General features: G+C 37.3%; 1 protein-coding gene across 1 annotated transcript in view; it reads left to right on the top strand.

Moving 5' to 3' along the window:
• The window catches only part of MYO16 (myosin XVI), a 384,245-nt gene that overhangs the window by 176,698 nt on the left and 192,005 nt on the right, over positions 1 to 15,542 (top strand). The window contains exon 7 of the mRNA XM_085318127.1: positions 3,146 to 3,271. Coding sequence (XP_085174253.1) covers positions 3,146 to 3,271 — 126 coding nt within the window. The remainder of the gene's footprint in view (positions 1 to 3,145; positions 3,272 to 15,542) is intronic.

The raw sequence follows: 15,542 nt of genomic DNA on the forward strand, positions 1-15,542 counted from the left end.
AAGTTAAGAACTTACATAATCATCACTGTATAAAACTTCTTTGGTATTTAGCTGAAATAGATGCCTGAAATGTGTGTAACTATTACATGCRTCAGGAAAAATCATTTTGAATAGCCTGCTTTTTTTGTTCTTTGCTTGGTGGAGTGTGGACAAAGGGGATGTTTTTATGTGAATGGATTTAATGTTGAACTTTGATTTCTGAACTTCTTTCACAGTCTTGCAACAAGTAGCTACAGAGTGGATCATTTTGCTTTTGTTGGAGATTTCTATTATGTGAAACTTTTGTCTTACAAACTGGTGGGAAATCCACAGTTTGTTAGAGTGCTCTGTCTCTATTCATCGGTGTGGAGTCAGCCAGTCTGCCCCGTAGCTGTATGTGTATCAGAGGGTTCTGGGAATATGTTCTTGTTGCTCTAAATCTATCTGTACAGAGACAACAACAAAAATACTAGTTTTAAGTAGCAATTTTTTTTCTTTTTTTTTCCTGATAGAGTCCAAGTTGATACAGTTTAAGACTGGAATATTGTTACATGTGAAACTCTACCAAAAACTAGAAGTTTGTTGCTCCAATCCTATTGATAGAAGTTCAGCAAGTCTGTTTTTCCCTATAACACTTGTTTCATGTGCTTTCATTCTTACTGCATGCAATCGAGTATATTTTATATTCCCTGAATATTCTTCATTTCTGAAGGTGGATTATAAGTCTTATTACAAACCTTAACACAGCAAGATTCTTTATTTTATAGCAATCAGGTGTACCAAAGCGTTTTGGTGTATCTCTGGATAACCTACACCAGCAGGACAAACATAAAGTACTTTCTTTGTGGTGGCAAACTCTATGGGAAAAGTAGCACTGAAGCCTGCTCAGGTATTTATTCTCTATAGGTCAGAAACAATCTCTTCTTCAGGAAAGCTACATTATCTGAGTCTATGTGGAAAATAGGATGAATAAGATCAAAAATTGAGGCCCATAAATATGTATGTGCGTGTTGTGCTATATGCATAATATATACATATATACAGATAAAGAATGATACCTGGCAAAAATATTTTTATGAGAAATTTTCTAGTGAAAATCTTTTGTAGAAGAGATATTTCAATCATAGAATATGTCYTTTGTCCTGTGAACTTTTAAACAGCTTTAAAATAGCAGTTATCAAATTGAAATATCAATGGAAAATAAAATTTCTTTCCTTAAAAGCAAAAAGCCAAAGCTAAATCAAATTAGGGGAAAAATTTTGTTTGTTTGTACACTTGAAATGAAAGCAATTATAGTGCACAGAATTGGTGTTCTGCCCCCCTCCCCCCCTTTTCTGTTCCTGGACACATTTCCCATTCCATTTTTGATAAATAATTGCTTCTTGGTGGGAAAATTTTCTAGAGTAAAWTTTTTTTATGAGCTGTATATTTCATCCATCTGTATCAAGAATGTTAAAAAGRAAAAACGTGCATACTTTGCAGATGCAGCTCAACCAGAAATAGCTGGCAAATACAACTCATTTTTTGGAGTCTCCTATTCTTATAGTTACTCTGAGACTACTCAAATCTAAGATAGATTTATTGCAAAACCTTTTTCTGCCATTAGCCATCCATTTCAGTTCTCAGAAAAACCCTGTTACCCTGCTTCTTTGGGTAGTGTTGCTTCACGGTGTCTGTTGGATCTCTCTTGCCCTGAGTCAAAGGGCATACTTTGCAGTTCTTGCAAACTTCCCCCATTCCAGCAAACCTCCATTCTTGCAAACTTACGGAGGCCTGTTCTCACTGACCTTGTGAGAGCTGATTCCTCGTAGCTGTGGAAGAGTAATTATATTGTGCTGGTTTCCAAATGCAAATTTTATCCCCTTTGCTCCCAGAAGTAGAGGAAATATTTGCARTCATAGCAGAGAACCACAAGACATTAAACACTCCCAAGCTGTAAGCTGAATGATTTGGGACATCTGAAGTATGTGACTCAACACACTTATTCACAATAAATATGAAACAGTTTTCACCAAGAACCACTACTGATAAATTTTCTCCGATGTATGATTTTTTAATTTCATTTTCCTTTTTACTTGATTTACTAGAGTAAATAAAGAATTTATGTTGTCTTATAATGCATATCTTTCTATATGATTGATTTGTGTGGTTCTCTTCACAACCCTCTTTGGTTTTATATTTATGTCAGTTTTATATTTTATTACATATTTGTTGTTTTATTTATTTTTATTATATATATATTTCTATTATATTTAAATTATTTTAAGCCTATGCTATAGAAACCATCTGTAGTTTATTTTATTGCTGATATGAATGCCAAGCACATGTAGAGCCTTGTTTATCAATATATCACACAGTGAATGTCCAGTTTCTCAAATCTATTAACAAGCTATTAAATAAAAAACTGTTAATACCAGAAAATATTTTTGAGCTTTCTCTTACCCCTTCTTACCACTTTAGTCCTCACTACCTGATCTCTCATACTGTCCTTGCTACTCAAGATGACAAGCCACAGGCAAAAGGAGCTAACTTTAAAGTTGTCCCTCACACTTTCCGCACTCTCTGTCCAGCTTTGATTCTGAAATGAAGTTTACTGATCTAGGTAACCAACTCAAATTATTAAAGCAATACCACCCAAAGTAATTAAGCAATATCTAGTGAAGCAGGGTAAATAAGAGAAATAAAAACATTTTGTTTGAAAATTGGGAACTGTGACTGATTTTGCACTGTAAACCCAATGTGCTTAGTCTGATTCTGTGTTAATGAATTCAATTTAGAGTAAAACAGTGTCGGTTTACAGCTAAAAGGTATTTGAACTATCATAAAAGAAAGTCAGGTCTAGGCCAAGCTCTGCTGAAACATATGAATCTTCACAAATTTCATGAGCTCAAGTAAATGTTTAAAAGGATATGCTTGAAATTGTGTGGAACTAGATTGTTTAAAGGAAAAATAAATATAAATAAGCTGGCGTTCTTGCTTATTGGTAGATTTTCTTTATGAATGCTAAAAAAGATTCTGCTGTGGTTCCCTAGAATGTTGTTTGCAACATGTAGATTTTGCTTTTGTCTTTGATGAGATTTATATGGCTAGCTCTGTGGAACACCCAACGTGTCCTATAACMCCTTACAGGTCTGTAAGAGTTGTGTAAACTGCTTTCATATTGCAGCTTCATGTGGCCTGTGCAAATGGATACAAGAATGTGGCATCTCTGATTCTGGATCATGGGGCTGATCTCAATGTGGTGGATAATCAGTACTGGACACCCCTGCATTTAGCTGCAAAGTATGGACAGGTAAAGCATGATTCTTCTTTTCATTCTCTTTTCTGTGATAGTATTTTCTAGCAATGGTAAATACGTTTACGTTAGAAGAAGATTTTATTTTTAATATGAAAAGAATTAACATTTCTGCACTCTAAGTGGCATAGGAAATGGCAGACAGCACTTGAGAATAAACATCACAAAGCTATGAACCTGGTACAGCTCATTAAGGTCAATATACCGTCAACAACAGTTTCTCTTCTGCAAAAGTTAAATTTACRCTGAAATTTGAAAGGAAGCCAAAAAAAACCACATTTGCTTATTTTCTCTTATTCTGATGTCAAAGGCTTGGTTTTAGCTGGCTGATTTGCTGTGTACTTTTCTGTGAAGGAACGTCCAGGTCCACTTAACACAGTTGTTGCATTGAAATCTTCCCGGACGTTGAGTTGYGGAAGAATCTGCTGAACGGGGATCTTGGGGCACGTCTCAGTGTGGCTCGTGCCTCTTCCTTCCCACCCCACCATTTCACGGTTTCTTCAGCCCCGCTCTCCCAGAGCACCCCACGCGCCTTCGTTCCGTCTTCGTTCGTCCCACTCACGCACCCCTGCCTGCTTGTCACCTGCCGCTTGCCCACGGCTGCCTTCCTGAAACCCCTCCGACGCGTCCCAGCTCGGCCTCCCGCCTTCCTGCCCTTGCTCCYGCCAGGGCTCCGCCGCCGCCCCCGGAGAACTCGCCCCTTCCCGCGTCTGCCCCGTGCCGCGAGGCGCGGGGACCCGCTCTGGGCCGGGGACGCGGTGCGGAGCATCGCTGCCTTGCGCTCGGCTTCCTGCTTTCTTCTGCCCAGATTCCTGCTGACGGCAGGGGTGTCCTTCGCCACGGGTGGGTGGAGGTGTACGGAACACGCTGTGAATTGCGGCTATCAAGCCATTCCCCTGTATTTTGACATTTTGTAATGTCTGTTTCTATCAGTTTGCCTCAGAGAAAAAGCGCGCTTTTATGCATAACACACAATGGCAAAATGTTGATGATCCTTCGTACGATTCTGTTTGGTTTCCTTTTTTTAATTTTCAGTAAATATAAATAGAAATACTGGTGGATTTTTGCGGAGAAAGCAAACTCCATACTTAGATAAGTCTTAAGTTTGTGATTGCAAGTGGCTAATGGAAAAATAATAACTTTTCTTTTGCAGTCTTGTAAGAGCTCAGCCTGCTGTTCTGTGAGATGATCCTCATAGATGGCTTTTTTTTTTTTTGAATTATTTCCCTTCATGTTCCAGATGATGATGACACTGATTTTTTGTTATCATTCTGTCCTCAGAGTTTACAGTGAGAAACCAGGGACTAATTGTGCCAGGCACTCGACAAGCACAACTTGTATTTGAGCAAGACAAATGCAGTAATGCATGATTTTCCTCACCAGTAGTAACAAAATACAGAGCAAATATCTTCCTTATGCATTGTTAATGAATAATACTATCTTGGAGCTATTTTATTAACATTATAGATAATTTATCTTCTTTATTTAGAAAATAGATATGGCTTGTGTATGGATTCTGTTTGTAAGAAGTAGTAAATCATATTTAAATTGCTTTATCAAGAGGGATTTATAGAGAGAAAATATTCCATCCAGTAACTAAGCCATCAGAGTGTTTTTAATATTTCCATTCTTATGGTAGTAATTTTGAAACATCTTTTAGCCTTGATTCATATGCATGTCATATTTATAATTCCATTTTGAATAATTAATTATAGACAAATATGAGAGGAAAAATGGTAGAATAGGAATAATCTTAGTCAAGATATGATTTAGGATATTCTGTATTAAATAAAAATATATTTTCAAGGAATTAGTTGATTTTTAACAAAAAAAAAATTTTTGTTTCCTGAGGAAGTTAATAATATAAATTCCTCACTTAGCATTTCTTAAAATTCACAATCATTAGGCCCTTACGATTTCACAATTTCTTATAGTACAAATCTGTGGTTGCTTTTGTTTAAAAGTCTCACTTGGATAACTTTTACTAGAGTGATAAATCTGTGTCTTCTAGCAGAAAATTATAAATAAATCTATTTGGTTTTAGTTTGATGAACTACCGTTTGTATTTACAGTGAGAAAGGCAGCCATTTTCAGGTGTGATAAACTAACTCCCGTGCGACCTCCTATCTAAATGAATGGGACAGATCCATTTAAATTTATGGAGGGAAGCAGATGCCTTTTAAAATGTAAATATATAGAAAAAAACTATGCTGGGAATCTTTAACTGTCTTTTTGGTTCACAGTTTTATGTATTTTTAATTCCATATTTTTTAAAGTTCATGTATAATGCATTCTTCCATCTCCATACACTGCATTCTACCTGCAAGTTCTTTTCTTTTGAATTGATTTCCTTCCTTCCAGGAATGTATCTGAGCGGAAGAATAGAGGTTCTTGTCTAGCAGCTTGTCTAATAAGCAATGATCCTTTAATGATTAGTTCTAGATGTTAGAAAACCAAACAAACAAGAAGAGCCTTTCTGTAACRCTGGTATTTAGTAGTTCACTAGCACTGCTGCCGAAGGATCTGCAGCCAGCCCCCACCCGGGATATTATTAGTAGTATTATTTCATGAGTCATAATGACTGACAGTTCTTCTCGTTCTGTTCATGATGTACCTGCAAATTTCTTAGTCAYTAAAACATATGCTTTCAGATATATTTTCAAAGTGAGGAGTGAACAGACCAAATGATAGGTAGATTGCCCATGGCTACCCATGGGCATTGGATGGTATGCTTTTCTCATTGATCAKGTATGGGGTACGGCTTTTACTCTTAGTCAGCTTAAGGTTGCAAAGAATGAATCCTACAGAGGAAAAATAGGGAGAGTTAAAGATTTGAAGGAATATCAGTCTTATCAAAAGCAAAGCAAAAATGATTTGTTGCATTTTTCCAAAGAAGGAATAGCCTAAGCTTTAAGTGGCTATATTATATTATAATACAATATCTGATATGAACAAAAATGTAGCTATTTGCATATACTTTTTAAAAGCAGTTTTAAACATATTCTAGTCGCTGATAGACTTACTATCTAAAATGTACTTAAAAATTGTGCATATATTTTARAAAGAAAATAAATGAATGATATATGAATTGTTGTATTCGGGCCAGAGTGTAGCTCCAGTGTAGAACRTATTTCTTCCTTGCACAGGCGTACAGCGTATTATTACTGCGTCTGAGGGATATGTGCAGTATATGGCTGTTGAGTACAAGATGAGGCTACTGAAGCTGCTGACTGAAGGTCRCTTTCTCTTTGTAAAATGAGGCTCTGCTTTGCAGGAACAGATTAGATTACAATGAGTGCAGCAAACTAGTTACTGAAATACTAGCAGCTGCAAACATTAAGAAAACAGTAATAGTCGCATTAAAACATAGGCATATTTTTAAGTGATATTCTTCTGAGTTTTTAGGACTATTGTTGTCATTTCACCCCCCTGTAACTAAGAGAGCTGAAGACCTCTTTTTAATGCAAGTTGAGATTCTCACATTACACGAAAAATAGATATTATCCAGGTATTAAGGTCAGAGTTGCTCAATACTTAAATAAAATAATGGGATATAAGAACCTCTTCAGCCCACATGTAAATCTGCATCAGTTGTACACAAAAACCTCTTCAGAATAAGGTAATGAAGGCAGTGAAGTCGAATATCAAGAAGTTAGAATATGTCGGGGTTGGCTACATAAATTTAACTGAGCCTTTTGGACATATGCACGCTCATGTTGTCATTGACAGCAATTTTGGCTCTCCATCTCATTCACAGCAGGATGGGGAGTGCTGATACATGTGTGACCGTGATGGAGCACACACACTCACTGGGGCATCACCCCTTCCGTACTGTCACTGACACCARCTGTAGAAGGGCAACTTCGATTTCTTAGCTGACCCCTAATTTGAATTTTGGGATTAGCGTAGCAATCCTTTTCTGAAGAGCTATTAATCTGGCAGGGGGAGTGCTGCCCCTGCCAGACACCTTCCCGGCTGCTGCAATGAGGAGAGCAYGGAGAGCACACACTCGCCCTCGCCGTGGTGGGAATAGGCTGCAGCTCTGACATTTTCCTTGGGTACTTTGGCACATTTCCCAGGCACAAGCTGTTTCTTTGTTSTTTATCACAGAAGTGTCACCTTTCAAACCAGCTATGGGAAGCRTGCAGGTCAGAGCTGACTCCTCAGTAGCTTAAACACTACTTCTCCCAAAATTTAATTCTTCAGACATGCTGGCCATGTCTAAACTGTTAACTTGCTAAATAAAAGAAGGCCAGGGATTAAGCTAGATGACAGATTCTGGCTCAGTTCCACGTTGTATAGACCCAGCTCCATCTATAGGAGATTAAACTCGTTCTTAGAGAGCTGRTTGGAATGATCCAAAGTACAGTCAGGGAAGGAGCTAAAAATTAAGCAGTGTGGTTAATAAGAGCTACTTAAGCTTGTTCCGTGGTGCTCTCTTACTTAACAAGATAGACTTAGCCTGTGGCTTTGAGGCTTTAACAATTTCATGATGTCAMATGCAAAGAAAATTCATGAGCTTCTGCCTGTATCTCTCCAAGAATAACAATTGCACAAGCAAGGCTGTCTCATTAAGCAAAATTAAATTTGTTGATGTTTAGGGAGTTCACGTGTGCAGTTACTCATTGTTACCGCATTATATATATCCTGAATCRTTTTCAAAATGTGTGAAGAAAATTGCTGTCCTGTAAGAACATTCTCCCTTAATACAATTGCTTGGCTTGTTTGGTTGTACTGAATAATACCCATCTAGCTAGCTAGTTCCTCCAAATACTGCATTTCTTTCAGACTCTTTCAGAAGGGACGCTATGTCTGCAAGAACACACCTAGGTACTGCATGGTCTAATGTGCTCCGCGTTACCCAGACACACTAGTTATTTGGCTCGGTAATGAACTGTAGTTTAATTTTATTTTCTCTAAGTGCATTCTTACAACTAGATTGAAAATTTAGAATCATGCTTCAACTTAAATGAGATACCCGAACTCAGAGTAAGAAGTCATACTTAATCTCATTCAAGTTTGGCCATTGTCATAGCAGTTCCTTTGAATTCAGTTTCTAGACTTAAGCAAACACATTCCACAAATGTTTTCACTGAGAAGAGCCTAAAGAACRTTATGCTTGTTCAGTATTTCAAAAGGAATACAATAGAGTCACTCAGGGGATACATATTTTCCCTGCCACGCAGTTGGAATATTTCATTTATGGTCAGAAAATCATTCAGAGAATGTTTTATCCAGATACATCTCACCCTMTTTTCTTTAGTCTTTTTGTTCTTCTTTGGCATGCATGATGATACTCAGGTAGAACAGCAGCATTTCCCTTCAGATCAAATTACACTCATTTCCCTGAAGCAGAGGGAGCACTTTGGGATTTCTGCCTGTGATATCTTTCTTTCACTCTCAATATATTCAGGTGATTTCTATAAATCCTTTGAATGCTAATTGTGGATACAGAATACTAAAGCAGGAGAAGCTAGATTCACACAATACCAAATGATAAGAAAATAGATTTACAAGCCTGAGCTTCATAAACAGAAGGGGCAACCACAGTTCACCAAAAAAAAAAAAAAAAAACAAAAAAATAAAAAAAAAAAAAGAAAAAAAAAAAAAAAAAAAAAAAAAAAAAAAAAAAAAAAAAAAAGAAAAAAGAAAGAAAGAAAAAAAATCCAGTGTTTATATATATGTTTTTTATATATATATGTTGTTAACTGAGATGTACATGAACTGCATTATATATTCTGCTTGACAATTGCAGTATCTCATTGATCAATATAAATTTAATTTTCTTTGAAATGCCAACTATAGTAACTTTGTGTCATAAACATATATGTGTTTATATAAAATACCAAAGGCATATGTAAAAAAGAGAGCTAATAAGACAGTACAAACAGACAGACTCTGGGAAGTGCCAGATTTCAGATTTCTCTGTGTGGTATTCATATAAAACTTCTATGCACATGACTCACAAGCATCTTTAATCATCCTCCTCATCATGTGATATCTATTCTGCCTTATTTTTCTCTAATTTCCTAGGGAGACTGAAAAGAAGCAATTTAGGTTATCAGTCTTCCAGCTACCTGGCTCAAATGCTGAAGAAAAACTTTTAACTGACCTTACTCACTTCTTAAGATAGCTAAAAACRTACAATGTTGTCCTTTGTATGAACTATTCCAGAGGCAGAAAAGGTATATATGTAGGCAATATATGTTAAACATACTAAGAGAAAGGTAGTGGTGATGCTTGGGGACCATTCCAAGTTCTGTATATAAACAGTCTTTTCAGTTCATTCCTCCTGCATGTAACCTTGCTCGTTCCATTTTCTCCAGTCTGTTCCATTCTCGCCTTTAGTGTAGTCCCACTTTAACATTACTATCCTATTCATTTACCTGGCTTCATATCCCTTCCTTAGGTTTCTTATGCCAATCCTAATTCCTTGCACAGCCAGCCTCTGTCCCTCCTCCTCTCCCTCCTTCTCATTTCTCTTCTCAGCTTTTTCTCTCCTCTACTTTGGCTTCATGCCAACCTCCCTGCCCTTCTGTTACACTTAATCCCCTTTTCCCACTTAACTCAAAATCCTGTCCTCCCTTGTTGAATCTCAGTGGGTTGTTTTCCTCACCGTGTCACTCTTTAATTCTCTTTGTTTAGTCTGCCCCTACCTACGCCCTGGCTCCTTGCCAAATCTCTCTTCTTCTTCTCTTACACTTCACTTATGTTGATAGTTCCAAATCTCAGCATTTTATCCATGCTCTGTTCTATTTTTCTGCTCTACTCTTTCTTCTCTATTGCTAGTCTTGTTCCCTTGACCTCCTTTTCCTATCTGTTCCACTTCACTGATTGCAGGTTGTTAAAATCTTCTCAAACAGGAAAAATRCCTTCCTCCTCTCTTCTGTATTAAGAAGAGGAGATCTGTAACAAGCTTCAGATATCATTTCCTGTGTCTGGAGCAGTACCATAGATCAGACCTGCAATTGCGGAGGAAATGCTGCTTAGCCTCTGAAAGATACTGCTGCTCGGGATTTACACATATCTGTTGAATATATGGCTAGTCTGAAGTTACAGAAATTTCACCACAGAATTCATCATCATCATCATCTAGACTACTTCCCCGATCTTTTATTTGTTTCGTTTTGTTGCAAATTTTTGAGATATCCAAGTTTTTGTCTATCTAACAGACACTGATACTAGTTAGACTAACATTTAGGCCAACAGTAGATTATGCTAACAAAGGTGAGATCTTTGATTTATCTGTTATCTTAAAGCTCTCTTATAAACATGTGATGGCTTTTAACTTGGCTTCAGAGGTTTGAAACTTGGCTAAATTTTGACAGTTTTCCAAAGTGACAACAAAAGAATATCCTCAACCCACATAAATTTGTCTTCTGCCTAATATGAAGACTTCAAATCATGCAAACATTGGAGCTTATAGTAGAAGAGCTCCTYAGGATTGAGCAATATATTTTCCCATATTTTCATTTTTGGTTGATTCATCTATCTATTTTTTTAGAAATTGAAACACAAGCACATACATGCAGCAATCCTAGCAAAGTGGCTAGCAAAAATCACACAGGGAGATAAATACCCAATCTTCTAGCCTAGTGAAGTTAAGTTTAGCATACTTAAAAGCAACTGGAAACATGTTATTGTGAATGCAGATGTAAGCTATCTTACTCAGTGATGAAGCTTCTAGACCACTTATAATTTTGGTATAACCAGTGTTATTTCATGTGTTCTGCCTATTGTTCACCTGTAAATAAACACCTTAAAGATTAAACAGCTTAAAGATTAAAATAATGCTTGGGAATTTCATTATATGTCACACAAYATCATGAGATTTGTGTTCCGAGGTAATACTAATTTTCATCTAAGGCTGTCAGTCCACTTGTGTACTATTATTATATGGCTGTGTTTCAGTCTTGATAAGAATATGGGACCACATCCAGAGAAAGTGGAGTGGGAATCTGAATAGTGGCAGCAGATGGGATGCTGATGCAGGAGCTGAGTAAGGAGCTTTTAGTCAAGGACTGAAGTATGGATATCAGGAAGGAAAGGAAAAAAGGATTTGACTCAAAAAARGGGTGATGGCACCAAGAAAAAGATAGAAGGTTAGGGAGATTGGTGGAAGTACATGTAGAGAGCTGGGAGGATTTAGCAATTTAACAAGATATAGGGAATAGGGAGAGAGGGCTTGAGGAATCAAGAATGGGGTGGCAGAAATGAACAAAAATTTGATGGTGAACCAGATCACAAAGAGGCAAGGTAATGTCTGACTTAGAAATAGAGGTATGGAGAGAAGTGCTGGGTTTGACAAGGAAGAAGAGTGAGGGATAGAAGGAATTTACTGTTGCAAGTGCATGCAAATTAGATGATACATATTCATTGCTATGCACACCAGTCCATTAGCATAAAACCTCCAGGTCTCTGAATTTGCAGATCTGGCAGGTATCTCCCCAGTGGCAGAGAGAAGGGAAAAATGCTGTGAGCTAGTGGCACTAAGGTTTGGATAGTAATTCGAGAGTGCAAAGCTCAGCCTGAGCCTGCAGCTCATCCTTTGCAGGTGCTGGCACAGATGTAGCATCCTGTAAACTGCTTCAGAAGAAAATACTAGACCGGAAGGGAAAGGAAAGGGAGACATTTTTCACAAGCATTCATTTTGCTCTTGAGCTACATCACTAGCAGTAAAACATGTGGCTTAAGAGCAGCTTGGAGCTGCCTTTGCAGCCTCAAGTGTATAGGGAGATTCCTGAGGAATTTCAATCACTACTGCTCATCTCATATTTCCTATGCTGCCACTGCAGTGTCATCTTATCTGTGGCAACAGGCCTCACAGTCTGTCAGCTGGCCAACATTTGTGCACCTAAGCCTGTGGTTTATGAAACTGTACTTGACTTTCTTAGCTAAACCTTTATGTGCGATGGAATTTACTCATCTCCCTTTAATTTTGGCAGAGTGGAATTGTATTTGAAGGCTGTGTAATGTGCCTTGAGTAGTTAACCTATTTATGCAGCTTTTTTTCTCCTATAGCTTTTTGGTTTCGGTATTGCACTCCCTAATTCATTAGCTTTAAAGAGTGGTTCAGCTCCAGTCTTCCTCCTGTCAGTGTTTTCTTTGTTCATATATGTATATATGTTTCTATTTCCTTAGATTATAAACATTGCTGCCATTAGTGAGGGTCACATTTCATTTCCTTGTAACATTTCCTTTGAGGACTAAAGCTTAAGTTTGCAGCAGGAAGGCTGTATTTTTTAACAGTGTGAGCTCTTTATCTCCAGCCAGTGTGCAAATATGAAGCAGAGTTTGTGTGTCCTTATCTACATTATTAGAGGGTGCTCATCTGATCCTTCCATAAATGCACATCTCAGAGTGAGATATGACATTTGGGTGCAAGGAAATTTATATGCTGACGTAGAGTTTTCTTTTTTTACCAACCAAAAAAAAAAAAAAAAAAAAAAAAAAAAGAAAAGAAAAGAGAGAGAAAGGAAGACACCTCCTGTAGGAAGCCGTCTCACAAACTCAGGTCAGTGTTCACTGTACCTGCATGGTATAACTAGTCCAAGCAGATAGAAATTAGCTACTGATAATTCTGTCAAAGCTCTTTCACACTGAGCTTTTTCCAAGGCTAGTTGCTGGCTGAATTTTTCATAAGTATGACAGAAAGAGCCTTCTATGTTTTTTTCAAAAAATAKTTTCTCTGTTTCCCTCTGCCTCTTATTACAGTTGTTGAAAGACTAGTATATGGCTAATAAAACATTGATTAGTCTTGACTGGGTTCTCCYGGCAATTTGATTTCCCAGTCAGAACAATAACATGCCAAGTTGACTTCTCTGAAAGAAAAGCTCAGATTAGCATCTTCTTAAATTTAGATCAAACTCAGGAAAATAATGATTTTAATCACTTGCTATTTGGGGGAAAATACAGTTCTGTTGGTTTTACCGTAGTMGTCTGTTTGCACATCTGATCGTGTTTGCTGTCTTGTTTAGCTCAACACTGAGCATTTGCAAATGCGCGCACACACACACACATGCACAAAGCTTTTTCTTTAATCTGATTAATGTAAAGGTGTGATTATTATAATCTTTCTTAACACCTTTCATCAAGAATTTCTTGTGTCCATAAATATTCAAATTTGTAAATATTTACTAACAGATTGATTCAGATGGAGGAAAAAATGGTCTGCTTTGGAAAAGTCATAGATGACCTCTGCTATGTTAAAGTGTATGTGATGATGCTGGAAAGGAATTTAGGGAAGTTAAATTTGACTGAACTTTATGACTGTAGMGTACAATCACTGTTGAAATACTGCCTTACTTAATATATTTTTTTCTCCTCTGACACTGGCAACTTTCAAACAAAAGGCCTGTGTTACCATAGCAATGAAGATATTAATGGACAGTAAAATTTTGGAGACTAACATGATTCCAGCTGTGCTGTTTTTCTATGGTAAATGATACTGAGTATCTGTTTACCACTTCTTTTATCACATTAGCTTTTGCTGTTTTGCTAATATGGAAAGATAAGCCATGACTGAAGCAATGAAAATAGATGAGTGCTTTGCATACCAAGGACTGAGAGAGGACACTTTTCCCTTTAGGGTAAAAACCATTATATGTCTATTTCTGTATTCTGCCTCTAGAGATAATTATGTCAGCAGTGAAACYGTTATTTTAAATGTGACCACCCTAGTGTACCTTTAAAATTGACCCACAGTCGAAGACCACATCCCCCAGCTTGGCGRCAGAGAGCCAAGCTGCTTGTGAAATGGCTCTAAATCCGCTGGAGTTCAGAGCTCAGGTCTAAAAGGCTGCACTATAAATAGTGGCRTCTCAGAGGCTGCTCTGCAGAAAAGAGACAGAGAGCAGATAGCAAAGAACCAGGCTACAGGTCTTGTCCAAGACTGCCAARGAAGTGCCTGGGCAGGTTGTCCATGCTGAGGAGCCTCATGTGGGCACACTGCCAGCAGCAGCCAAGCCAGCTCCCTTGGAGCAGGCTCTAATGGGTCCACAGGAGCTGCTGAGAGGCAGTGAAGGCAATGAGAACCTAAAGCCAAAGCCTGTGAGAAAACAGCATTCATATTAGCTGTYGTGGGAAAAACACTACCTTTCAGAGGCTTATTCCTTGTCTCATTAATTTGATGATTGATTTGTGTGCTGAGGGTTTTATATTTGGGAGAAGAGAGAAGGAGGGAGTCTGTTTATGTAGTTGACTTTCATTATGCACCAGAGCCATGAGTTTCATTCATTCCTAACAGGAAAATCTACTAAAGAATCAGAACAATGTTTCAGTATGGTTTTCAGTTGCTATAAGAGATGTTTCATTTTTGATTAACTATGACATTAACATATATCCATGCAAATATCAAGGTTTCTGAAGCTTCCCCTAAAACATAAACACAGATCCTATGCTACTATAAATAATACCTCTTCTATAAGAAGCTGGAGAAAACTTGGAAAGAAACCTCAAGTAGGCTTTATAGTAGCTTTCCAACTTTATTCCTGTAATAGATATTATCAAGTCATCCTGTATAATTCCAGCTTACGTATGTATCAACAGATTTGTTATCATCTCAGGCATGAAGAAGCTGGGATTTTCTCTGCATTAGCTTCAGAACGGTAGTGAGCAAACTGCTTCTCTGCTTTGTAAGCACCACATCAGAACTAGTTGTGAATGGAGATTAACAATGTAATTTTGCAGATGTTATGAAGAATTTCTTATTAGTGTGAGAAATCACTTGGAAAAAAGCACAGAAATAATAATTTTCAAATGCATTCAAGTCTTGAAAAGAAAAAAGAAGAGTCTAAGAGGTTTCCTGGACACTGACTAATAATTAGGGGGATAGGGGAGAAGCAGGATAAGTGACATTTTGTAAGCGTATGTTTTAAATAATTGCTATTACTATATTTCTGCACATGAGCCATCCCGTATTCATTCCTTTGTGTATACTGACTGGCAAAGAGAACACTGGAAAATAAGGATTAAAATATATCTTCTTTGCACATTAACAGTTTTCCGGCATTTTATCCTTAGGATCTACAATGCTTCATTAGATACTATAATTTCTCTTGAAATAGTCATATCTGCTTTATTAGTGGCTATTTCTACAATTTAAATGCCTATGTATAGCAGTAATTTGCTGTAATTGTTTTAGAAACATTTCCATTGTTAGGCACAGTTCTGAAGATATGTGACAGCCGGATTTTAACTGACTTCTAAAACATGTAAACAAATTGAGTTTAAAACTGACATAGACAGACTCCTGTATACAAGAGCAGGT

This window comes from Rhea americana, unplaced genomic scaffold, assembly GCF_003343005.1.
Source record: "Rhea americana isolate MKP2758 unplaced genomic scaffold, rheAme1 scaffold_52, whole genome shotgun sequence".
NCBI classification, from domain to species: domain Eukaryota; kingdom Metazoa; phylum Chordata; class Aves; order Rheiformes; family Rheidae; genus Rhea; species Rhea americana.